General features: G+C 36.7%; 1 protein-coding gene across 2 annotated transcripts; it reads left to right on the top strand.

Annotated features, from left to right (window-relative positions):
• Positions 1-1156: 1156 nt before the first annotated feature.
• On the top strand, positions 1157-25213 carry LOC112056529 (PHD finger protein 14). Of its 2 annotated transcripts, none has more exons than XM_052884541.1 (20): positions 1157-1317; positions 1406-1573; positions 2297-2430; positions 2908-3016; positions 3610-3738; positions 4146-4228; positions 5010-5164; positions 5965-6117; positions 6833-6948; positions 7276-7394; positions 7757-7942; positions 8496-8686; positions 9824-9930; positions 11055-11211; positions 12329-13112; positions 13185-13292; positions 14221-14319; positions 19602-19723; positions 22827-22935; positions 23736-25213. In XM_052884541.1, exons 1-20 carry the CDS (start codon positions 1308-1310, stop codon positions 23757-23759), a joined length of 3063 nt encoding a protein of 1020 aa, XP_052740501.1. In that variant the 5' UTR covers positions 1157-1307; the 3' UTR covers positions 23760-25213. The 2 variants fall into 2 exon arrangements, with proteins under 2 accessions (XP_052740501.1, XP_052740500.1); XM_052884540.1 differs by having other exon boundaries at positions 9821-9930.
• Positions 25214-27490: the final 2277 nt, after the last annotated feature.

Below are 27490 nucleotides of genomic sequence, written 5' to 3'. Positions count from 1 at the left end.
ATGACATAAGCGCCGCGTCTACGGGACTTATTTCTTGGCACGGAGTGTATGTGTAAGATGTGTATAAATCTATATCATCTGTATTTTGTTCTGTGGCTTTGCCAAATGACAAATAGGGATGTCAATATTTCGATATTCGAAAAAACGTTGATGTTGACATCGATGTCATAATCGAAAGCTATAAATCAATGTTCGATATTCATTAGAATCTCAACATCTATTTTGGGCATTGACCCAAATAAGAGGACCTGTGTCGCACCCAAGCAACAAAATAGTCTGTCGTTTTTTGAGGGGGACGAGGTAAACTCACACATCGAAAATATTTAACAACATTGAAAATATGTTGTGGTTATACACTACACACAACTATAAATTTGATTCGCAATGTACATACGCGTTATTTTTACACAGCTAACAAACACATCGCTTAGACTATCCACAGAATATTTACACAGAATATTCGATTACTTGATCGATGTTTTGCTGTTCCGTCAGAAGAATCGATTCTTTTTAGATATTGTTTTTATTAAATAATTTGATATAATTAGGGTAGAAATACTTAAAAATTAAACGTAACTCATTTTTTTTTGTAAACGACAAGTAGTTGGCGTTTTTTATGCCATTATATTACACAAACCAGCATTTTTGGGAGCTCTTCACACGACAAAAACGATTACAACAATGAAACATCGATTCTATAGCAACAGTTTTTATAAACAGTTAAATCATTGATTCTTGAGCTTGGCAAGAGGGGTAATGCCAGGTCCCAAATTTAAAAAGGTAACATCGATAATTTAATTAAATACAGGTCGTTTGAATTTTATAAAATACAGGTTTATATAATAATGAATAAACTTGTATTTGTAAATGCGTTCGTATAATACGTAATTTGTTTCTCAAGTTGCCTTGGTCGTGCGTAAGGCCGTGAGTAACATAGATGATTAATTATTTATCAACTCCGTTAAAATCGATGTTACAATATTTTTCGTATATTATTTTTTGCAACATCGATGTTATAACATCAATGTTTTTCCTTTCAACATCGATGACGGATGATCATTGAACATCGATATCATAACAACGAGCATCCCTATCCTGAATGCCAATTCGCTTTTTTTTTGTGTTTGACTATCTATTTTATTAAAATATAATCGTGGTTTTTAATTTTAATGTTTTATTTGTATTAATAAAATTTCTATTAATGCTATAAAAAAATAAAAATTTCCAATTTTAACATATTATGAAATGGCAAAATAGATTTTAGGCAATGATTTGAGTGAAAAATGTGACAGAAAAATAAAAAGAAAATGAGCAATCGTAAGTATAATTTTTTGGTTCAATATTGTAGGTTTTTGCCGGTTTTTTAAATAGTAAATTGTATTTAAGAGTTAAATACTTTTTTCAGCTGCTATTCGCGGTGTTGCGAAACGGCAAGTGAAGCCGGTAGAGCCGCAGTCTTTATTGGATTTTGATCTTGGAGAAGGCGAGAGCTCAGACGATTCAGATTTCCGTATAGAAGATCATCCAGAGGAAAGTGACGACTATTCTATAAACAGCGATGATGACGATAAAAGTATGACTTTTCTTTATTTATAATCGAAAGATAATGGGATGGATTTCCAGCATGGGTTCATTAATACACCTACATTTTGAATAAAATTAACAAAAATCGAGTTGGGGAGAATCGGACAAAACTATAAACGAGGCGAACCATAGTAGTGGGGTATAAAATATTTCTTTCTATAATATACAAAAGACCGCTCTGAGGTTGTCAATTTGTTTTATAGACCTACCTACTATACTATCTTATATATTTATAGAGAAGATGTCTGATGAGGCCAGACAGGTCCGGATCAGTCCAAATTAGGGACTGTTTCACCCAATTCCCATGGTAAAAGACACAGGTTTACTGGTGTCTCGACAGTATTCCACCTCATACAATTAGTGAACCTGACCATATCCTCTATTGTGAGATTACTCAGGTCTTTTCATTTAATGTATACTTACCTAGTAACTTGGGAGTTACTAGGTAAGTATACCCATCTTACCAGAGCGAACATGGGATACTCCTCTTCTCCACAACCTGAACATGATGGACCTTCTTGGATTTTCATTATCTTCAGGTGTCTATTGGGCAGAGCAGTTACAATGAATCAATTTTATTCATCATGAATAACACATACACAAAGTTCGAGTAGTATACTCATGAATAAATATTTTGTTATTGGTCCCAAGGACTTCATGAATCTCAGAGGCCATTTTAATGTTTTTACATAATTTGTCATGAACATTACAGAGGGAGCTGCCAATAGTGGCAGTTCCGAGTCGGGTTCAGAGGCTGAGGATGAATATAAGAACACAACTGGAAAATTGGGGGAGGAGATATGCATTACAGATTTGCTGGAGAAAGCTAAACTACAAGTGTTTAAGGTAATTTTATGTTCATCATTATGAGCCTATGTTAATGTCCCAATACAGGGCAAGGCATTCAGGTGAGGGTATGGAATTTAAACAGCATGCTGCTACAATGTTGGTTGACAGGCTGGATGATAATGTTAAATTCACATTATTTAGCTTTGTAAAATCAGGTAATCATTTGTGGAGTGAATCTGGAACGGGTATTATTCCATATTCTCATTAGAGAAGCACGCAATTCTATGAATATATTGCAAAACACACAACTGTTCACAACAGTTTCACATATTCACATATTCTTTGGGTCACAATTTTTGTCAGTATTTGCTTTATAATAAAGGGTCCTTGAACTATAGCTGGAAGCAGACAAAAATGTAAACAGTAAGTGGAAGTTTGTGAGTGTGGTTCAAATGACATATTTTGTTGCGTTTTACACTGGGATTTGTGGTGCGAGCCCATTTGTTATAAAATAATTATGATTTATATTTTCAGTATCCAGAATTAGCAAATGTTATGATATGTGCCGGTTGCTTGGGCTCGAGAAGCGATGATTACAATGAGATTGTGGAATGTGATGGTTGTGGTGTCACAGTACATGAGGGTAAGTAAAGTAATTAAGTGAGGGTAAGTAAAGTAAGTAAGTAAGTAAGTGCCTCATCCTCATTAGCTCATTATAAGGCCTTGCCTCAGCCTCTATATAGGATATGTATCTGGCCTTGGATGATGCAGATTTATGGAATAAGGATTCAAAAAAAAAATTCAAAATTCATTTATTTCAAGTAGGCTCAATTTACAAGCACTTTTGATACGTCAGTTGACTATTTGTAAAGATTATAAAAAGAAGATATTGAGGATGATGATGATATGAGGATGATAATGTTTTACTCTTGTGACAATCAGTATCAGATGTAAATGATTGTCATTAAGTACCCTCAAGCAATTGGCTTAAAGCTGTTGCAGCTGATAGCACAAATAGTGATGAAATAAAAAAAAAGATGTTAATGATAATGACTGTTGTTTAGAAGGGTAGAACTCACTATAAGGTTGTTAACTAGGGTAGGCACTGTTTGTATTTAAAAATTATAATGAATCTTTCATTTATTTATTGTCTTTTTTAATTTTTAACATTGTTGATAAAATACAAAATATAATACAAAACACTATTTTATATATTTTTTTTCATTATATGTACAGGCTGCTATGGAGTGTCAGATGTGGCAAGTGAATCAAGTACGATAAGCTCTGCCTCTACCGAGCCGTGGTTCTGTGAGGCGTGTAAAGCTGGCGTTACTGACCCCAGCTGTGAATTATGTCCTAATAAAGGTACAAACATTTATTTACGCATTTTGCTAAAACCCTTGCGGAATTCCGTTTTTTCCAATAACCTTTATTTCTCTATATCTATTCTCTATAGAATTGTTATGGCTATGACTTAGAATTGGTTTTTTCACCATTTGTCTAACTATTAGTGGTAGGAAAAAGCATTTTAAATTTTATGAAAAATGTATAGCAATTTCATGTATTGGTCGGCCAAATTATAAAGTAATGATTTCTAAAATCCGGCTACAACATACAAACTTAAAAATGTACATCTTAGCTTAGCTTAATTTACCTGTCAAATACTAGAAAATCTTTGCCTTAAAATAGACATCTACTAAAAATTTAGTTCTACTAATGTTTAACCTTTCCGACTTTTTAATATTTTTATTATAATGAATTGTCTTTTCTAGGTGGTATATTCAAGGAAACAGAGGTAGGAGCATGGGTACATCTGGTGTGTGCCCTCTATGTACCAGGAGTAGCTTTTTCAGAGGTATGTTACAACAACAAAACCATCACATCAACAACTATATAAAAATGGTAACGTCGACCAATGATGATGACAGTTTTTTAAATTGTATATAAATTAAGAGTATGCTAATAGAAAAGCAATTTTGTAAAAGTAACAGGGTATTTGCGATCATTTCTTTCGGAGCTACAGGAATTTAAAGGGTCAGATTTGCGGCGCTGCTGCGGATCCCTGAAAAACGCCCCATACAAAATGGTACGATCTTATGACGTCGTAGGCAATTAATGATCGTTAGATTTGTATGGGCGTTTAAACAAAATTACTAATATCTTTGTTATTTCTGCGTTTATATATATAGTTCATATATTAAAAAATGTCACATTTAATGTAAGGAAAGTAAAACTGTATGAATTTTCATCTAATTACGATAAAATATTTTTAATAGATTTTTAAATTTTATAATCTTATTTATTTTGCAAACATCCAGTCAATCTTTGCTTTTTATGTATAAATTAGTTAACATTGACCTTATTTACCCGAATGTATTATTAAAATCAATATATTCAATTCCATTAACAATCGGCAGTACCTGGCGGGGTGAGTCTCACCACGACACACGCTATAGGTGATAGTTGTGGGAACTGTGGCAGAACTGCTGACATTTGTGGGAACTGTGACGTAACTGCTGACACCTGTAGCATTGAAGAGTCCTTGCGGCTACGGCAGAACATTATGATGATGCTCGTCATACATAGGAGCTCGCGCAACTTATATAAATGGCTATTTACATTGATGTTGTGTTCAGGTGGAACGTCTCTCCGGCGTTACGCTGTTCGAGATGGCGTACTCTCGCTGGGGCGCGCGCTCGTGTGCGCTGTGCAGCGACGCGACGCTGGCGCGCACCGGCGTGTGCGTCGGTTGCGACGCGGGCCTCTGCAAGACCTTCTTCCACGTCACCTGGTGAGTGACACTTTTTCCACAATATCAATAGGCTACTCGCCTGCTGTATAAAACTAAGATGATTTTTTGCATATAGGCAGTTTAGATGCCTAGAAACTCTAATCACATTTTTATTTGTGAAAATAATCTCGTAATTGTAATATTTTTATAAAACAAAATTGTATTTTTATCACGTCACCGCAAACGCTAATCATACACTGTGACGTCATTTGCTACAATGCATTGGTTTGTGATTGGCGCTTGCGGTGACGTGATATTAGGTATATATCACGCTGATATCTCTGTGAATGACGTCACTTGCTAAAGTGTTGTGTTTCGGCGGCAAAAGTTTAACGTAGATATTTTTTCATTTATATTAAATTTTTTACTGGTTACTATTGTTTTTTATTATTATAATACTTCTATAATTCAGTTTAAACACTGTTTACAAAAGAGGCAAGTAGCCTAAGTATTCTCGATCCTTCCAGATTTTGACTAGTTGCCCTCTGCCATCTTATTCGGATTTGGCGCTAGGCTTACTTGTGTTCTGTTGTAGTTTAGCAGTGTTACTACAGATGGCATTCTGTAATGTCATTTTGATTACATTTTTCGTAACACATTTTTGATAAATAAATAAATTTTTGCGACTTTGCATTTGACACTGACAGTTTTTTTATAAACCATACAAAATAATTAATTATCTGCCAAGCCGCATGCGCAGCGTGGTGGATCATTAGCTTAAACCCTCTCATTCTGAGAGTCGTGCTCAACCGTGAGTCGATTGTCGGTTGTTAATAACGAATTAATAATAATGAATCCAGTGGGCAGCGCGAGGGTCTGCTGGCCGAGGCGCACTCGGAGGAGGCGGAGCAGGCCGACCCGTTCTACGCGCACTGCCGCCTGCACTCCGACAAGACGCTCGTCAAAAAGCGCAAGAGGAACTGGCTGGCGCTACAGCTGAGGACGGACAAGAGGTATATATACTACCTGAAGTTTTCTTCGCCTTACACCGAAATCCCGTTATTATAATATGTATTTATTGTTATTGTAAAAAAACAGTACAATTCAATGAATTACAACTGTAACAAACTTTCAAAAATGCAGCTTGTCGGTCCCTTTGAGGTTCACTTTAGCCTAAACTAGATCACAGTTCAATGACTTCGTACTTACTAAACAGAATTAAAAAGGATGTTTAAATTTTTTCATAAATAAAAATTTATTTTTCGCTAGCTTGAGGTAATTTTTAATATTATTAAGGGTTTTCTTGTATTGGGATAAAAAATGTCTGGCTGGCTTACAGACGGTGAAACTAGCATGGTGTATAGTTGTTGGCCCATCATGCGACCTAAGACATATCTCGTGATGACAAAATATTCGGAATATTAAAAGTTCGAATATTACGCCAATTGCCACTTCAGTTTCAACTTCGACTTGACGAGATATGTTGGTGACTTTGGTTTTACAGCGGATCTAATTTCTGATTCACACAAATGTTTGGGTCTGAAAACATTCTTCGAATTATTATTACCACTTCAGTTTTTCCTTGAAATTTGATAAGTAACCTGTAACGTTAATCTAAAATGGTACAAAGTACTTTAATTATAATTTTAATATCCCATCATTTAGTTTCTGTTAATAAATAATTATACAGTTATTCAGGTTTTAATAAATTGTTTTGTTCAATAACAGAAAATTGGATTTACAAAACAAACTATCTACAGAAGAGAAGCAGAGGACTCAGCGGAAACTGATCAAATATAGAAAAAAGTATTCACTGCAGAAGGAGAACAGGAATCCACCATGGGGTGAATAGTTTTATTTACTGCATAAACACTTGATAATTTAAATTGACTTTTCAAAACAAGAAAGTCTGGTGTTATAGCAATTTTTTAGGAGGTCGTGGAATGGCTCCACCAATATTTTTCGTTTTAATTTCTCTATTCTGAGCTATGATGTTGATGGCTAAAATAAATAAAATTAAAATATTTTTTAAACAGCTTTGAAGAAACAGATTTAAAGTTCAAAAATATTGTTTCTTTGTTGTAAATATTACGAGTAGGAGCAAAGCAATACTCATTCGTTCTGAACTTGTCCATAGTCCTATAACTTAACAAAAATATTATTATGTACAGTACCAACGCAAAAAATGGCGCGCATGATATACAGCAGCGCGTCCGCCATGCGCAAGTTCCAGCGCAAGGCGGAGTGCATGGGCGTCGACACGCACGCGCTGGAGTTTCAGGACGCACAGGTGAGGGTGTACTATAATCTTCATCATCATCATCATTATCATCATCATCATCATCATTGTCATCATCATCGTCATCATCATCGTCATCATCATCGTCATCATCGTCATCGTCATCGTCATCATCATCGTCATCGTCATCGTCATCATCATCGTCATCGTCATCGTCATCGTCAGCATTATCATCATCAGCATCATCATCAACAACCAATATGAAGTTGTGCATTTTAAGATATTTTATTTCTTAAAATGCACAAAACTGGAATGTTGGCGGTGCATGTCCCGACTGGATTAGAACTTATCCCATGGGCTAACACAGCTCATAACTATAATCTTTTTAAATACCAATGTATTTTAAATACCAGATGGCAGCACTGAAAGACGTTTCCCGTCGTTGGCACGTCCCCCCCGCGTTTTCCGTCGAGTTCGTCGGCTACTACCTCGAGAGGAATACGCGCGTGTCGTCGTTGAGGAAGTCTCTGGAAAGACTCACCAAAGAGAATGAGAAGCTGGTTGCTGAGGATGAAAAGTTGCGAGCTGATTATGATGAGGTATATAATGTGGATGTTTGTCTGTATTGTCTCCAATAGAGGGAGATTTTAACATGCTTTTTAAGGTATGTGGGTGTAAATCTAGCAATTTTCTTAGACTGGACTACTTGTGAGATTTTTTAAGCGTAAAAAAATGTAGTGTAGCTTTTATTTGATACATCCAGAATAGGCAGTTTTCTAAAAAATATTGCTTTTTTTAATGTTTTAAAATTTATGTATAGTTTTATTAGAGAAATAAAACACCTCAGTATTAAGTAACTGGAAACTGATTGTGGAGCCTGCCAGAGAAGTTCTTGGTTTTTCTGGTCAAGTTATAAGTCTATTTATCTATTCACCTTATTTGCGGGGTCATTTCGAATCATCATTATAATTATTATCAGTCGATAGACGTCCACTTCTGGACGTAGGTCTCTTGTAACGACTTCCAGACACCAGTCTTTAGCAACTTGCATCCAGCAGCTTCCTATATTATGTCCCTTGTCATGAGATAGTCCTTTTAAAAACGTCTGTACGTTTTTAAAAGGACTATCTCATGTAAATTAACTCTATACAGGCTTCTAAAGTGAATACAGAAGAGTTGGAAAAGCTCACATCAACTCGTCAAGGCCTCCAGAAGATTTATGACGCGTTAGTGGCCATATCTCCGAAGAAGACTCTCCCAGCTATAATGGAGGACAAGCCACTGTTGCCGCCCGTGGTCGCTCGGTCAACGCCCAAAGTGACGCCCCAACAGTTGCACAAACGGTACAGTATACTGATGTTTTAGTTTCGAAATTTCCCCTCCCCAAATAGGTGCATTTAAGGTCGATATTTTTGGGCGAAAATGCCCATTTTTGGGCATTTGGGTAAATTGTGCCAAAATGTTTGTATAATATATGGTATTTGCATGAAGTCTGGTTAAACGGGTTTTGTTTGGAATATTAGTTTTTAAATAAATTGTAAATATATATATTTATTGGTATTTTAAAAAAGTTGGTTCCTCAGCAATGATAAGTTTCATTATTTCTAATGAAATTTACTTATCTATTTTTAAAGTGTTTATAGAAATATTGAAAAACATCTTAAAAAGCCAAATTTCGCACCTATTTAGGAGAGGGGTACAAGATATATGAGTCATATCAGATTTTCATCCCCTGCCTGTATTGAATAATAAATTTTATAAATAATAAATTTTGTAATAAATTTAAATTGATTTATCTTCTAATAGAGAATAACAACAATAAAATAAAAAAAGGGGATGAAAATCAAGTTTATCGTGCAACAATGTATACCACTATTATTATATTATAGATTTTAAGGAATCAAGGTTTCTGTAGTTTCTTTACTTTGCGTTTCTTTATATTATAGGATATCTTTTACCTGGCAATTGTTAATCATCAGTCAATATTGTCAGAACAAAATTTAAAATCATTTGGAAAAAAAGGAATTAAAGTTCGTTTTGTTAAGATCGAAGTTATAGAAACAGTTATCGAGATATAACAGAATTTAATATTTTAGGTGTGATTTTTTTAAAGAGCATCTGTTTGTTGCCGACTATATCCTGCTCTTCTCAGCAGATTCTGTCTTATGAACAAGTGAATTAGTTTAGTCTACACTATTCATTACAAAGAGAGAAACTGAACGTTTTTAAAACGCTTGTAACTAAGCCTACTATGAATTTATGAAATTTTTTGTCAGAAGGTTGGCTAGTTAATACGCAATGGAATTGTCGTGGAAGATGATGCTTCAAAGTCCCTAGAAAAGGTCTAAATGCCTTGCAGTGGACGTCCATCGGCTGATGTGATGATGATGGTGGTATACACTGTCGACACGGTCGCTCAGGGTGGTGGTGTGATGGTATCATGTTCACGTATTGTAATCCGTACGGTCGGTGGCCAGCAGGTCTATTTCTGTGCCCACCGCGGCTGCACTTAAGATGGGCGTTGGTTTTCCTCTTAGCGACAACCCGGACGCTCGCCAAGGGAAAGTCTTATCTACCTCGTTGGAAGGTCAGTGCATTATTTTATTAATACTAGTTTTAAAAGAGAAAGAAAAAAAAGAGAGAGAGAGAGAGAGAGAGAGAGAGAGAGAGAGAGAGAGAGAGAGAGAGAGAGAGAGAGAGAGAGAGAAAGAACAGAAGAGAAAGCTCTCCCGTTCTCTTCTCTCTCTCTTTCTCTTTCGTTTTCTTTTAAAATGTAAAGAGAGATGGAGAAAGGGAGTGATAAAGAGAGTGAGTAAAGTTTCAAACGACCACCTACTGCAATAACAAATGGTGTGATTGTATGTACTCGAAATGTTTTTGAGGGCGCACGACCGAAGCCCTTTTTTGAATACGTAAGAAACTCAGTTGCTATGTACGCAACTGTAGACGCAATTTTTACAGATTATTTGAGAATAATATACCACTGATATTTACTAAATAAGATAATAAATTTCTTAAGTTTTAACTTATTATTTTCTCTCTGTCCCGACAAAGACAAAGTCACATCAACTCTTTTCATTCACTTCTACCTATCGTTCGTTAACTCATACGTCATATCTAGTCTTACACAGATTAACCTCCTAGTTTTGCTCTAAACAAAACTCAAAATATCACCCTACCTTAGCAATATATAGGTCAAATAATTATGCAATCGGGCTCTATTATAAACAAGAGTGTCCAATTATTGGACGTATATCGATCGACTTAAGTAGCGGATCGGATTACTGATATTCTACTGAAATTTTTATTACTTTTGTTTTGCTCTAGAATTCAAAATAATACAGGCCAAATTATTGAGCTATGTTGCTAAACCTGTATTTTTTTGAGATTTTGTCCTTTTTTTGCTCCAGAAAAAACTTAAAATATCACTGCCTTAGTAATAAATAGGTGAAATGATTGAGCTATGTGGGTAATGGGTAAACGTGGCAGATTATTAAAATTCAACTATATTTTTCGTCACGTTTGTTGTTTTACTTTAGAAATCAAAATAATACAGGTCAAATAATTGAGATATGTTGCTAAACCTGTATTTTTTTGAGATTTTGTCCTTGTTTTGCTCTAGAGCAAACTCAAAATATCACTCTGTCTTAGCAATGAATAGGTGAAATGATTGAGCTATGTGGGTAATGGGTAAACGTGTGTGGGCGACAGCCGCGGGCGCGCTGGCGGCGCGCGAGTGCGCGGTGTGCGCGCGCAGCAGCGAGCAGCACCTGATGGCGGCGTGCGACACGTGCCGCCACCACTACCACCTGCACTGCCTGCGCCCGCCGCTGCAGCGCCCGCCCAAGAAGAGCAAGCTCTACGGATGGTAACACTCCTTTGTTGATTCTCTATTTCCAAATCGGGTAGGCCGGGTGGGCCGTGTCCACCCTAGGATGGTCCTGTGCCCACCCAAGGATTCTGGGCTACCAATATGGAATTCTATTATGATGCTAATAATAGACTTGATGTCGGAGGGCAGGCCCACCCTAGGAAATAATCCTAGATACGCCGATGGTTTTTTAGCACCTTGCACCATAACAATCTACTATTTTACAACAGTGTTCCTACATTCCCAGCTCATATTTATTCAGAATAGAATTGGCTCAGATCTGATCTAGTGGTAAGCTTCGGCCATGGCTAGTTACCTCCCTACTGCCAAGCGATTTAGCGATTTCGTACGATGCCAGGTAAAAACTGCCAGAGGTATAGGTAAAATAAACTTGTACCTCTTCCTAGTTAGCCAGCTTCCATGAGATTTCGTACTACTGTAATCATGTTGGATAGAGAGGAATAGTGTCGAATTGAAGCTCACACTGTCGAGTTTTAAACAGTTACAGAATAGTGCTGCTAATCCAGTAACAAAAATACATTAGTAGAAAAGTAACTAACCATGCCAAATTAACTAATCATCACATTCTCCATCGAAGAATTGTCATTTGAATTTAAAAAAAAATGTAGGTACTAATCAGTAGAACTGATAATCAAAATCAGTCGTGATCAGAGGGCCAATGTCTCAGTAAGCACCACATGAATGTGGTACACCCTTCTAAATACCGTTAGAGGCCCGAAAAACGTCCTTTACGATCTTGACGATGACATAACCACCGACAACGCGTCCCAGGCAACACAGCGTCTTCGCCGGCGAAGACGAGGTCCCCGGTATTTGACGTCACCTGGACGTGAGTTTTTTTGATTTACAATCTCGGGGGCGCCCGGACTGACACTCAGGCCAAAACATCCTTCCAAAATGGCCGCTAAGCCGAGGTCCGTATCGCAGAGAAGACGCCCTTAGAGAGTCGTTCCGCCCATTTCTTCTATTTCTGCCTTTCACCCAAACCCCCCAAACGCCACTGAGGTCTAAATATCGCTAGTATTCACATGAAGGTGTGTCAAAATGATTGTTTTTGTAAATAGTGATTTACTTATTTGGTGATTTACAACAGGCAATGTTCCGAATGCGATAAAACATCAGATTCGGAACCAGAAGTACTCGAAAAGAAAGTCCCTCGGCGCTCGCGAATACGATACAGCAAAGACGGTGCCATCATCTCGGAGCCACACAGCCCTGGCTCGCTGCAAACGTCGCCGCCGCCAAAACCTAAACTGGACAAACTCCACAAGATCGACAAACCTAAACTCAACCTTCCCACAGAGAATATATCGCCCATCAAAGTGACTATAAAACCATACGAATTCACCGAAGAGAACGAAGGTATTGAATTGAAGTTGAAGAAAGACAGGCGGCCGAAATCAAAGAAGGAATACACGTCGATTGCCGGCATGGAGAGTGAGATGTCTGCGAAGAAGATTCACAAGAGAAGTTTCACGTCGCCAATCTTGACAAACACTCCGCTGATGTCAATAACGCCCATAGTAGCGGACAGTCCAAACGACTCGCACAACGAACATTCAAATGACTCTGCACACGTACCTACCCCTAAAGACTCCAGTTCTTATTCGCAAAATTTGTCGTTCACAGCATTACTTAATGATACGAAAGAAAGAGACTGCAAAACCATAGAGAGCTCCATAGAGAGCACCCTCGCTAATTTATCTTCGGATATAGCAATGTACAAAGCTAATAGAAAACGTAGGAAAGAGAAGCACAGGTCTAGGTATTCTCCGGATTTGTTGCGAACTCCGTCGAAATCTCACAAACATAAGAGAAAGAAGAAGACTCAGGACATGGAGAATCCTGACCCGCCACATCCTAGGATCACGATAAAAGTGAGTTTTGGTTTGCTGAACAACTCTGTTATTTTTTTCAAATGGGATATTTAAAGGTCATGTTTATTTTAGATCAAGCCCATTCCAAAACCTGATGGGTCTCTGGATACGCAAATGTTCTACGTGCCGTCGGCCAGCAATGATGGACAACCTCCTACTGTCATCAAGAAACATGCTAAGGTAACTCTTCTATTCATAGTTAGCGTCAAACGATTTTTATGTTCTGAAGTTGATTTAACTGAGTATGCAGTGCTAAACTACTGAGTAATTAGAGTTAAAAGACGACTGCATAATGTAGGTATGTCTTGCGCTCAAACAAAATTTAATCTTGTGTCTGTTTTTGATCCATTTCTGTTTGGTATCATATTGATCAAACATTTTTTATTATATCAATATGGCGAATGTGACATAAATATTGAAAGAGACATTGCTTGTCAGCGTTTCGAAGTGAATGTGCATATTCCTGGCAACATTTCATATGTGCACTTCAATGAAAAAAGTCATTAATAATAATCATTCCACTTCAAGTAAATATCTAACTAGAGCCCGGGTAGTCAAATGAGTAGGCAAAAGTAGTCGTACATCATTTGCCTAGCACATCACCGTCCCTTTATCCTTTCGCTATGAAAGACAGCATAAATATCGTTATCTCTTCATCATCATCATCATATCAGCCGATGCACGTCCACTGCGGACATAAGCCTTTTGTAGGGACTTCCAAACATCACGATACTGAACCGCTTACGTCCAGCGAATCCCTGCGACTCGCTTGATGTCGTCAGTCCACCTGGTGGGGGGTCGAACAACACTGCGCTTACTAGTTCGCGGTCGCCATTCCAACACCTCGGGACCCGAACGGCCATCGGCTGTTCGAACTATATTCGCATATCATTCCTATAGTATGCGTAACATATTACCAACAACATATCTCGTGAAGAGAAATGGCGAAGTGGTCCAAGTACCGCCTTTTACGTCCAAACGCAACTAGAGAGATTACAATTGTGGTTGCGCGACTATTGGTAGAGATTTGTCTATTTCTGTTCACGAGATTTGGTAGCATGTTAGGTATACTTGTTCAGTTTCTCAAGGTCACATTGTATTTGTCCAGCACTCCGAAGCCGAAGCTCCGAAAAGTCCGCTGACTTTGCCGCCACCGCTCCCCCTCAACACGCCCGATCCTTTGGCCACCACACCAGTTAACGTAAACGTAAGTATATCTTAAATACATTTTCTACTAGGTCTAAAATTGCTCACTCTGTGTCAACAACTAGCTACCCGCCCTGGCTTCGGCCGGGTTAAAGAATCTTCTGTTCTAAGTAAACATTATTACCCGACTGCAAGAAGGGTTATTATGTAATGTATATATTGGAAATTCATTGCTACTATTTGCACAGAGTACATATAAAGAACGACAACAATAACACAATAATTTAAATTAATTTATTTGCATTCCCAAGTTTCCCTAATTTTTAATTGTTCTCAATAGATATACCAGGAATAAAAATATTAATTTTAAACAAATCGTTTTTATATAAAAATATATTATAAGAATAGTCAAAAAGATTATTTATAAATGCGGAAGGTCAATCATCACAAATTCTCGAAAACCACTTTGTACAAAGTATGTACAGGGAGGTAGATTACAGTTAGTAGACCAAGAATGGATTATGTGAGAGGTCTGGATTAAGGAGGTATATGGGCGGACGAAGTCGCGGGCGTCCGCTAGTATTACAATAATAAAATCCTAAATTAGTTGTATTACTTATTGAATTGTTGTATCTATTTTCTTGTTATTATTTACAAGCTTGCTAACAATCAGGATACTAAGGGTCCTTCAAGTCAGGATAAAATGGATGCACCTACTGAGTTCATTAAACCTAAGGTAAGTTGGGTAAAGTAATCTCAACAACTCCACTGCTTGTCCCTTCTACCACAGAACGGAGATTCCACGAAGGATGGATGTTAGGGTGTCCCAGGCTATAAGGGAGAAATTTTGTTTTTTCGAATTTCAAAACGCATACCCTTTAATTTTTTTTCATTTGACTCCAAAAACTTAAATATTGAATATTATTGAGATCGGATAACGATAACCCGTGCCGACTTGACGACAAAGATTAGGTTGAAAAGTTAGTATGGAGTTAAAGGAACATAGTAGAGTTCCTTAATTTATATTCAGTAAATAAAACACATTTATATTATTTATTAAGTATTTAAAGTAAAATACACATTAATCATTAAATCTTTTCAAATTTTGCTTTTATACAATTATGATATACGTTTCCATATATCTTGTAATAATAATTGCTTTTGCTCCTCTATAACATTGATCAAACCATGAAAGTTTTTCATTAATTGAAGCGCTCTTTCTGCTGAAACATGTCTCTCAGTGTCAATAGCTTCCTTTTAGCTTGTTGGAACGAATCATCATTTGACCATAAAGAAGCACTCTTCTTCAAAAAACTGACATCAATTTTGAGTCGATTAGCCAGGAACGTGCTAATGACAGAGGCGAAGTTATTTATGTTATTCTCTGAAACTAAATCAGAAGAAACGCTTATCAATGGTATGATAAACTATAGAAGAAAATCGAAGTATTATTTACCTATAAGACATACCTACTGATAAAGGGACCACAAAGTTCTTCTTTGGATGCATCTTTGGATGCGATGTAACGTTTATCATGGACTAATGAGTTTTTTTTAGCTAAATGAGCAACCATTCGTACTTTAGTTTCTTTATCGACATCATTGTCAAATAACGACAGACCAGACACTTCATCTGTCAAATACCATAAATGCTGGCAAAACTTCTCTAAAGCTGCTTTGAAAATGCTTTTTCACTACTCTTGCTCTAAAACACTGTCATATTACCACTCCACAGCGGGGCTAAACAAGCATTTTAGCCTCTAGGGGCTAAAGTAATTTGGTTTTTTTTAATTCTTGTCTGTTACGAGTACTAGCCAAGTACTAGCCTACTATAAAACGGAGGAGGTTTTATTCGAAAATAGAATCATTATAGGTAAGGCCCTGATTGTTTTGAAAAATAAATAAAAAACTTTAAATTGGAATGAAATGCAGCGTTCTTGTCTGTGGAATGCGTTCATTTTTTTATTTAATTTTTATTGAGTTGCAAATAGAGCGAGATTTGAAGACATGGGAAATCCTTTACGGTGTAATACCTTTGCTTTTTTCTCACGTGAAAAACCAATTGGCGTGAATAATACACACTTGATTTTTTTCAGAAGTTCATTGTAAATTTGTGACCGTAACTTACATATTTTTCAACAATTATAATTGTTGTCTTCATCTAGCGAGAATGGTGATCCTAATTTGGAGATGGATGAAATTTTCAATCTGTTACCATCAAAGTCGAGACGCATTTACTTAAATACTTACCTACGAAAAATTTTATAAGTGGAGAAAACAACAACGAATGGATTCACTTACGAAAGGAGTTTTTTTAAACTATTATCTCCCACGTTTACCTTACATAGTCATTATTCATCTTCACAATAGTCGGAAATTATGTTACTGGGTAAAAGCATCTCCCTTAATATCCAAAATTGTAGACTTTGTACATTTAATTTTCAATTAAAATAAATCATTGAATATCGTACTAAACTATTTTATTTTCTCGCAATCGTAGTGAAAAGCAGAGTGTAACACGTGGGGCTAAACCCATTATAAACTCGGTTTCTATTTAGGCGGTTCCTAAAAATACCTCGTATATAATGGGTCTTTTTAGCCCCTTGTATAACAATCTACTATTGTATATTGTTTCGAAAGCTTTCATGGACTTCAACTAACATAAGTCCTTATTGGGTGCTTTTACTGCTAAAATGCATTACAAAATAGATTCCTTGTGGTGGTTCATAAGATGATGTCGACGAAGCTAACGATATAAAATATTAAGCTTCCTACCTTAAATCTTATCTTATCTAACTTCGCTTTTCCTCCTCAAAGTTTCTAATTTAGCCTTTTCTTCTTTTTCTGTAAGTTTCACGTTGTCCACATAGTGACCAGGCCGACCTGGTTCTCTTTGGTGCCAAGAAGATCCTATCTTTATTAACTAGCTAGAGTGCATCGGCATACGCAATGTCCAACAAATTGTCTAAGTTAGAAAGAAACTCTTATCGACGTTGTTCAAACACTTCTTGTGTTTTTTATCGCATTTTTTTCACATCTCTCCTAACTTGATATAATGTAACTTGTTTCTTAATACATTTAGGTAATGATTTAGTCGTTTTACGTACCTTTTCCAAGTAAATAATACACTCACGAATGGTAAGATTTGCACTTTCATTGACTATACGAATAATATGGAACAAAACTCCCAGTACTTGTCCGTTAGAGGGAAGTTTCGAACCGGTGATATGATGTTTTACGTCTCCTATTGAAAATATCTCCTTCTAAGAATTTCGTAACTTCACTGACATGTTAACTACTTAAAATTAATGCGTTTAGTATTATAATAAACGAGTAATAACAACGAAGCAATGCGAGCAACATTATTTTTAAATGTTTTGAGACCATTCAAACAAAATAAGAGGGTATGCATTAAAAAAATATCACTTTGATTTTTTTGGGACACCCTAATGGATGTCAACCACCATCAAATGTTTTGCTTCACCACCAAACGTTTATTAAAAAGTGGATGCACAATCAGCGACCAAAAAACGTCCCCACTCAATGAGTGCCAAACACAACTTCTTGGCACTCAATTCAGGTAGTCGCATTTGCAAATTCAACCTTAAACTCAATCCTTAAGGTTGAATTTGCTCTGAATTTGGGATTTTATTGAATATTGGACTATATTTCATATAATAATATAATCCTTATTCATTTGTATTCATTCCTTTTTTTATGGAGCATGGCATCCATAAAAAAAGGAATGAATACAGTTATGCAAACATAAAAAAATGCCTGTCACCCAAAAATTTTAACAAATAAATAGGGATGAAAACCCCGGTGGTTTGCAGTGCGGTGATACTCGTAAAATGTAGTTGTTAGTACAGGCTCAAATAGCTTTTGTGCACTACAAAATGAAACAATAATTGAAAACACTTTGGGCTTTATCATCAGTTGTTGAACGGGAAATACGCGGGTGAAACCGCGTGGCGTCTGCTAGTCAATTTATAATCTAAGGATGTTCGTAATCTTACAGTGACGTATACAAATTTGAATAGGGGGGCATTATTGCTACGAACTAGGGTTCGAGGATTTGGAATTAAACACCTGGTGACTCGTATGAGACCTTATTTCACTCCTTAATCCGAGTATCAAGACACACTTCCAAACGTATAACGTCGAGTCTGTCGCGTATTTATACCCGTAAGAATGGTCCATACTATTATGGGAACGCCTACATGCGTGTTGTTCATTCCATGAAATCCGATAGGAAACAATAACAAAAGATCGTAAACAACTCAAATGGTAAACAACCCGACATGGGCGAGCGATTATGAACCCTATGTCTCTAGTAATAGGTTTCTCCGTAACATTATTTTGACGAGAGATCCGTCGGAGTGTCACTTTTTAAAACATCTTCACCCTTTGTAGACGCTAACAATTCGCGATGAGTTAACAAAAGCCAGCTGCCCCCGCCGGGCGAATAAAAGACGTAATGTGTGGAGTATGTCTTGCGTAAAACGACGCCACCATAGACATATTAAGAACAACGCGGTAGAAATGGCGTGATTGACTGCAAACTAGTGTACAGTGTCGCCGTCGGATAATAGGGATTGTGATCCTAATTAAACCTGATATTTATTTTTGAATCCCTTATTGGTATTTACAACAATATGTTTTTTTAATTTACCTACTGTTTGAATTATGAATTTTACATTAAAAAGTGTATAAATAGCCCGGAATAATCAATATAATGGAACGTATGCTATTGGTCCGTTTTAAAAAAACGTCTAACAAATGCTGGCAACCGATAAAACGTCTTGACATTTCTGACGTCACAGTACGCGATCACAAAGAATGTTAAAATGGCGATAATTGTAATTCATAAAATATGTTAGTTATTACATGTTACATGCCATTTCTATTGCCTTGTTATTGCGATTTCTATGTTCGCTAGTGACTACTAACTACATACTAACTAGACAATTCTTGTCTCATGAGTTTACAGTGCTTGGACATTTAGGTCATTTTTTGTACTAAGGCTAGTTCTTTAGTTTTTGTGAAAAAATGGAGTAGGGGGGTTAATTGTGATGTTTATAAACATTGCACCACATACAATTTTAATTAGGTAATTTTGGATGAGTTTCATGCATACACTTATGCGTGTCGACCTTGATCATGATATCGAACATCTTTAATAGAAACGTGGTCGCTTTTGTGTAGCGTTCGAGTCGCGCGAGCAAGAGCGCGGGCGGGTCAGAGAGTGCGCCCGCGGTCAGTCCCCTGACGCCGATGACTCACTGCGATGTGTGCGGCCAGCCCGGTGACACCAGCAACCTCGTCAGGTACGTTATGTGGTGAGCGTTCGAGTCGCGCGAGCAAGAGTGCAGGCGGGTCAGAGAGTGCGCCCGCGGTCAGTCCCCTGACGCCGATGACTCACTGCGATGTGTGCGGCCAGCCCGGTGACACCAGCAACCTCGTCAGGTACGTTATGTGGTGAGCGTTCGAGTCGCGCGAGCAAGAGTGCAGGCGGGTCAGAGAGTGCGCCCGCGGTCAGTCCCCTGACGCCGATGACTCACTGCGATGTGTGCGGTCAGCCCGGTGACACCAGCAACCTCGTCAGGTACGTTATGTGGTGAGCGTTCGAGTCGCGCGAGCAAGAGTGCAGGCGGGTCAGAGAGTGCGCCCGCGGTCAGTCCCCTGACGCCGATGACTCACTGCGATGTGTGCGGTCAGCCCGGTGACACCAGCAACCTCGTCAGGTACGTTATGTGGTGAGCGTTCGAGTCGTGCGAGCAAGAGCGTGGGCGGGTCAGGGCGCCTACGATCAGTCCCCTGACGCCCATGTCTTACTGTGATGTGTGCGGCCACACGCGATTATGTTTACCGTCAAGTCTGAAGCGCTTTTAAGAAGAAAGAAGAAAGAAAATAAATTTATTCAAATCTAAAAGTTACAGACAGTCAGTACCCTATCCTTTTAGGGATATGAAAGTGAAAAAAAAATAACGTAATGTAGTCATGGCTAAGATTTCGATTATTTTTCACTTTCACATAATACTCGCTGTAAATTTGACAGTTCACAAGATTGTGTAACACATAATACATTATGTATATTTTCTTTCGTCTTTGGTATACTGACTTAAAATATACTCAACACTCGATTTCGCGCTTTAGTAAAGACGCGGAATTTAATCCTCCCCCTGTACTTGTCTACAACTGACAGACGTAAAGAGAATATTTAAACTAACCGTTTGCTCTGAATGAAATTGCAAAGATATTTAAACATTCAAAACAAATTAAATTCCGTACAACTTTACAATTCAAACAAGAATGGAACTATGTCCGTAGCCAACTTTTCAACGTTGCATTGAGTTAAAAGGCAAGTTGAAGGGAAATAGGAGGAATTCTTCGGTTCGTTGCCAACTGGAGTAGATGCATAAGAGCCCATTCACATTTTGCAGACGTGAAATCGTTTTAGTCGCCGAGGGGGCAATGCTGAATCAGTGAATGAAACAACTTGGTCGACCGTATGACCTTGTTATAATTTACACTGTGATCATATACAGGGTGTCCCGTAACTAATGGATAAAACGCAAATGGTGGATACAACATCTAATTATCTAAAATTAGTTTAAATAGTCAATCCCTAGGGTGACCAAGTTATATTTTGATTTTTCGGAGTTATATTTATATTTTTTTTCTAATTTTGCCATCTTGAATCAGTTTTTTCAATGCTGTAGCTGCTGTAATTATGATTTTTAAGATCTGATTTTTGTTAAATGTTACGAAATAAATTACCAACGTACTATAATACTGTTTTCATAAATAATATTTTATTTGTTTTGTAGAAGAAGGTTTAAATGCATTTTTTTTTTACTTTCATACTAATTAGGCTAGTTGACACAGTCTTAAATTGTTTATTAGCATTCTACTAGATTGAAAAAATAAATATTTTTTAAGATACGAATACATAAAAATTTAAATTTTAAATATTTTTTTGACCATAGGAGCCAAAACGCTGTCGGCCATGATGGTCTATATTTTAACTGTTTCATGACGTCACGTAAACACTAAACCTAAACCAAACGGAATGCTTGGCAAAGTTATTAGTTAATAATTAGTTTGACGTTTATTCCTTTAGTGACATCAAGTAACATCATGACGTGACATAAAATGGACGACAGTGTTTTTGTTGTTTGAAAAAAATTTATAAATAAATAATTTAGAAATTAAGTTTTCTATAAAATCCTTAGCTTTTATTAATTGATATCACGGCGAGATTAATTAATAAAAGTTTAAAATTGACGTCACTTTCGTCACGTCAATTTAACTTGATATATTTCCTACACTTATTCCATGTACTCGTTCTATACGAAGTTAATAATTTTATAATATAAATAATTTTATATTAAATTTGATCGAAACCATACTTCGATATGTTTTTTACTGCCATTCTACATCTCTAAGCGTCTTGCAGACTTGACAGGAAACTGGATTGTGTGTGATCGATTTCCTTTAGCGCGTTTACGCGTTTGTTATTTGAATTATAATATTGTAAACTGTTTTTTTTTTCATTTTTTTGTTGTTAAGTTGATAACTCAGACAGGCAAGTCAGTACATTTTTTTTTTGGGATTTCTTCAAAACTGTGTCGCAATTTCGGGCGAAACGCCCGTCACTTTCGTCAAGTCATTTAACTTGGTATAAACCACTTTTCATCCATTAACCAGCTCGTTGAAGATATACTATATGAATGTCCAATATTTCCTTGGTACATGCAGTACAATGCTGAGCTGGATCCTTTTTCAAGGTTGTGTCAAATATGACAGTAATGTTCTGATGCTTAGACTTAGGCACTACAATAGTGGGAAGGGGTTAAGTGTGGCACAATTTTCGAAATAAATGTTTTTTTCTTTTTTTTTCTTTCTCTACATGGAATCCTTATACAGTAGAACCCGTTTAATACGATTTCGCAGGGACCCAACTAAAAACGCGTCTTAGACGGGAAAGCGTATTATACGGGATATGGGTGGGGGATAGTGCAAAATATAACGACTAATGTAACTACACATACATAGTTATAAAAAATAGTGTATTTGGTGTAAAGTCTACCTAATTATGCAACTGGTATGACAAAAAGATTTTTATGTATTAGCAAGTCAGGGTCTTTCAGTTCTTTAAGATATCATGTATAGGTCTTGTCCTGCTACCTTGTTTAAGGACCTTTATGATGTATTTAGCGTTAGGAAATGTATGAAAACATGTCTCAAGTTGTAGGGACTGGCGTAAAATGGCGTGTTATGCGAGAAATCGTTTTAAGCGTGATCGTCTTAAGCGCGTTCTACTGTATATGTATTTCCAATATTTCCTTGGTACATGCAGCACAATGCTGAGCTGGATTCTTTTTCAAGGTTGTGCCAAATATGACAGTAATGTTCTGATGCTTAGACTAAGTGTTAAGAGGTTAAGTGTGGATCAATTTTTGAAATAAATGTTTTTTTTTTCTTTCTGCTTTCTTTCTCTACATGGGATCCTGATATTGTAATGTAAATGAGTGTGTCGAGGCTCTAAGACGTGTGTGTTGTGTAGATGCGACGAGTGCACGAAGCGCTACCACTTCACTTGCCTGGAGCCGCCGCTGAATAAGAATCCGAAGAAGCGCGGCTACTCGTGGCACTGTGCCGACTGCGACCCCACTGTGAGTACCCAGTCTATTTAATCAATACATATAAATTAAATTGTGTCTGTTTGTGATTTTATATAACTGCGTTTTCTCAAGTGCTTATTACAGTTATTTACATGATACTAAAATGCAAAAAATTTTTTTTTTTTAATTTTTGTATCATCATCATCATCAGCCTATGGACGTCCATTGCTGGGCCTAGGCCTCTTGCATGTACCTCCAAGCATAACGGTCTCGAGCCGCCAACATCCAGCGGTTTCCTGAAATCCGTTTGATATCCTCGGTCCACCTAGTGGGGGGTCGACTAACATTGCGCTTTCCGGTGTGGGGTCGCCATTCCAGCATTTTGGGACCCCAACGTCCATCGGCTCTTCTAACTATGTGCCCCGCCCATTGCCACTTCAGCATCGCGACCCGTTGAGCTATGTCAGTGATTTTGGTTCGTCTGCGGATCTCCTCATTTCTGATGCGATCACGTAGAGAAACCCCAAGCATAGCTCGCTCCATCTCCCGTTGAGTGATTTTGAATCTTCTAATAAGGCCCTTTAATTTTTGCATGTTCGGGTTAATCACTGAACCGAATTGAACAAGGCATAGGCTTTTTATCTCTGAAAAATGCACGGCAAATTCAATGCATTGATTTTCACAAATCTGTTTGTTCTGTTCTTACGTCCGATTTCCGTCCGATTCCGATCCAAAAGCAACAAAATGTACTATAGAAGCTCCCTGAAAATGTTCCTATAGCGTAAAACCATAATAAAAACGTATTATTATACGTTTTTATTAAAACGATATTTTCTTATAATTTGTTCCAGGACACTGAAGACAATAACAACTGAAACAGCTGTGCGTTACGAGTGTTATTTGGAAAAAGTATTAAGTATAGTTGATAAGAATAATATTACTTAGCTATAGCGTTAGATATTATTTCATTTTAACCTGATTTTATTTGCAAACATATTTTAGGTTTTTATTTATAAATGAAACTTTTAAATTGTTCTGTATATATGTTACGTGTTTTGCCTGGTAATGGTAGACTTAAAACTTATTTATTTAATACTAGCTGACGCCGCGCGGTTTCACTCGCGGGGATAATATATATATTATCCCCGCGATATTATTATATAATAGGCTATAGCCTATAGCCATCCTCGATAAATGGGCTATCTAACACTGAAAGAATTTTTCAAATCGGACCAGTAGTTCCTGAGATTAGCGCGTTCAATCAAACAAACAAACAAACAAACAAACAAACTCTTCAGCTTTATAATATTAGTATAGATTTGATATACAATGGCGTTATGATTATATTGATTATTTACAATAATTAATCCATTTTCTTTCTTGAGGGTGTTAGTCCTTAATTCTGGGCGTGTAAAGCAGTTCTGAAATTGAATTGAGACAATTTAATTGTTGGACGTACAAGTGGAGCAAAACTGCCGTTTAAAAATAGACACCTTGCAAAGCTCTGTCGTCCAAATATAATATAAACGTGCATGTGTAATGAAATATTATTTTCTTAACAAGATATAGTAATATAAAATAACTTGTAGTATTTATAGTTAGAGCCCTGGGTGGATAGTTTTTGGAGATGTTTGGCTGTTTATTTTTGTATTCACATACATTCTCTGTATGCACTACTAACTGACGTTAGTACTTCACGTTTCCGTAGGAACGGGGATAATATATAGCCTATAGCCTTCCTCGATAAATGGGCTATCGAACACTGAAAGAATTTTTCAAATCGGACCAGTAGTTCAGATCGTGTTCAATTAAACAAACAAACAAACTCTTCAGCTTTATAATATTAGTATACTCTTAGATAACTCAGCATTGATATTCAAAGTTTTAAGTCTTCTACTACCTGACAATATAGCACATTGTGTGAACAATGTACTTGTAACATTGAGGAAAATATAGCTCGAATTTTAAAATTTTAACTTTTAACTTCCACTATTTTAATTTAAATTAACTTTTAAAGGTTTTAGATTTGACAGTGGTTTTAAAAACAATATACTTTATTTAAATTTGTTTTTTTACGGTTTTAGGTTTAATAATATTTGGTACATTTTTATTACGCTAACGAGTAAGTCATTCTTGATACTTGTAATAGTATAATATACTCAGAGGCACAATTATCCGCCCTCTTTAAAATGACGCGAGTATATTAAAATGGGCGGATAATTGTGGCTCTGAGTATAGTTTAATATTTTTAACAGTTATTGTAAAAATATCTATTATTGCATTATTGTGCTTGTGTATCATTGATACAATAAATATTACCTATATTCAATTATTGTGTTTTTATTTAACAAGTAACTTTATCTCAGTGTAGTGTATCTGAGCCGTGATAGTCCAGTGGATATGACGTCTGCCTCCGATTCCGGAGGGTGTGGGTTTGAATCCGGTCCGGGGCATGCACCTCCAAATTTTCAGTTGTGTAGGTACAATTTATTTTAATTTTATATATCACGTGTCTCAAACGGTGAAGGAAAAACATGTGAGATACATCGTGAGAATACAACTTAAGATAAAATTCAGTTTGGAAATACTGAACAAGAGATATTTTTCAAGATTTTAGTGTTACTGCTTTGTCGACATTTTGAATGTAGGTCCTTATTGACTACGGAACCCTAAAAAACTTAAAGTAAAACTGATCAAGTCGGTAGGTGATTGAGACCCAATCAATAAAAGTTGTGCTATCCTTGCAGCATCATACCTACTTACTTTAATTAAAAACATGAATCTCAAACTACACTCCGTAAAGGGTAAAAGGAGTTTCTTATATAAAGGAAACTTTTTGATGGTTCATACAATCTTGGAATATTATAATTTTCAGTCGGTCCATTGTAAAGCGCTTTCAAACTTAAGAATTATGAACGTAACATGATGGCAAGTTCTAAAGGATATTACTTCTAAGTTTCAATACTAAAGTGCATCGGGGTACTAAATTTTGAACCGGAAAACTTTGCCGTTGTTTGAAGACTCAAGTTCCCGAGTAGTGGATGGTAAAACAATCACTTTGTCGAGTTGCGCGCCTTGCATCTAACGGTTTGTGAACAGCTAAGGTAAGTATCAATATATATTAGACATATCAGAGGAAAAACAAAGGTCACAGATGTGTCATATAACTACAATCAGAAACATCAAATGGAAATTGGCTGGTCATGTAATGCGAAACAAAAAAGCTAATTGGGCTTTAGTTTTAAGGTTAATTTTAGTTTTAAGTTTCGACTATTATTACCACTATTAGATTAAATTAAATTATGACATAATCTGTGTTCAAAAGTGCTTGTAAACTAAGCCTAAATGAAATAAATGAATTTTGACTTTGACTTTGACTTTGGGCTAAAGATGTAACTGTGTGGTAACATAGAGACAACAAAAAGAGACGCGGCAGGCCATCCATGACAGCAGGAACGCTTGTCAGACTTCACACACGCAGAGAATTAAGAAAATTCTCTGGTGTGCAGGTTTCCTCACGATTTCCTTCACCGTTAGAGACACGTGATATTTAAATGCTTAAAATGCACACAACTGAAAAGTTGGAAGATGCATGGCCCGCACTGGATTAAAAAATATATATTAAGTATTATTAAATTATCTGTCTGTGGGTGGTTGCATAACAACCGTTTTTTTATTAATAGGCTTCGATATCATAGAAGTACCTACAGGTACGTCTCCCTGTTTCTGCTTTAAGTATTGACGTTCCTGTACGTTACTCACTAGGTACATAATTGTAGGTACGAGTAGGTAGGTACACAAAGTCTGACATAGGCTCAGACCAATTAAAAAGGACTAGTATCTCACCCAAATTGACGCACAAAATTATCTGTCATTTTCTGAGGAAAACGAGCTGAGATTTGGCTTACATCTAGAATTTTTGGCCGTTTTTTACACCATTTAACTACAAAAAAAGGTATTTTTATGGAGCTCTAACTGACGAATACAATTACAACTATGAAACATCGATACTATATAGACAGTTTTTATAATCGCATTAGATCGTTGATCATATACTTTGACAGAAAAGTAACGTCTAGCAAGGCAGGTCCTATAAAATAATTGGTCTGAGGACATAGGCAAATAATTTTTCGGGAACATATAGATAAGGTAGGTAGGTCGCAATGTCAAATGTGTATTTTGCTACCCAGGTGCAATGGTCTTCTGGCGGCGACTTTGCAAATAGACGGTCTTTGCATGTTTAACGAATGTTTTTCGTGGCTTGGAGAGTTAGGTTGTAGCAACTACTTTTTACCTTTTCAAATACCTATCTAAGGTAGTTAGGTAGGGAAGCTGCACGTATCTCGCGTTCTTTGGGGAAATCAAGTAAAAACCGATTGGAAAAACTTACTGCATATTAATAGATAAGTGGGTCGGTATTTAGATTGGACTAGAGGATGCCCCCGACTTCGTCCGCGTTGAATTAAGTTTTTCGCAAACGTCACAAAACCATGATTTTTTTGGGATAAAAATCCAAGTGAATCCAAGGTACTATGTAGGTACCTTCATCTGTGTACTATGTACCATTTCATCGAGCCGTGATAGCCCAATGGATATGACCTCTGCC

This window comes from Bicyclus anynana, chromosome 12 (assembly GCF_947172395.1).
Source record: "Bicyclus anynana chromosome 12, ilBicAnyn1.1, whole genome shotgun sequence".
Taxonomy (NCBI): domain Eukaryota; kingdom Metazoa; phylum Arthropoda; class Insecta; order Lepidoptera; family Nymphalidae; genus Bicyclus; species Bicyclus anynana.
The sequence above is the reverse complement of the archived record's forward strand: the minus strand, read 5'-3'. Positions and strand labels throughout refer to the sequence as shown.

Coding starts and splice junctions, on each gene's coding strand:
- LOC112056529 (XM_052884540.1), top strand. Junction 2,431..2,907: donor CTAAACTACAAGTGTTTAAG/GTAATTTTATGT, acceptor TTATATTTTCAG/TATCCAGAATTAGCAAATGT. Junction 6,949..7,275: donor GAACAGGAATCCACCATGGG/GTGAATAGTTTT, acceptor TATTATGTACAG/TACCAACGCAAAAAATGGCG.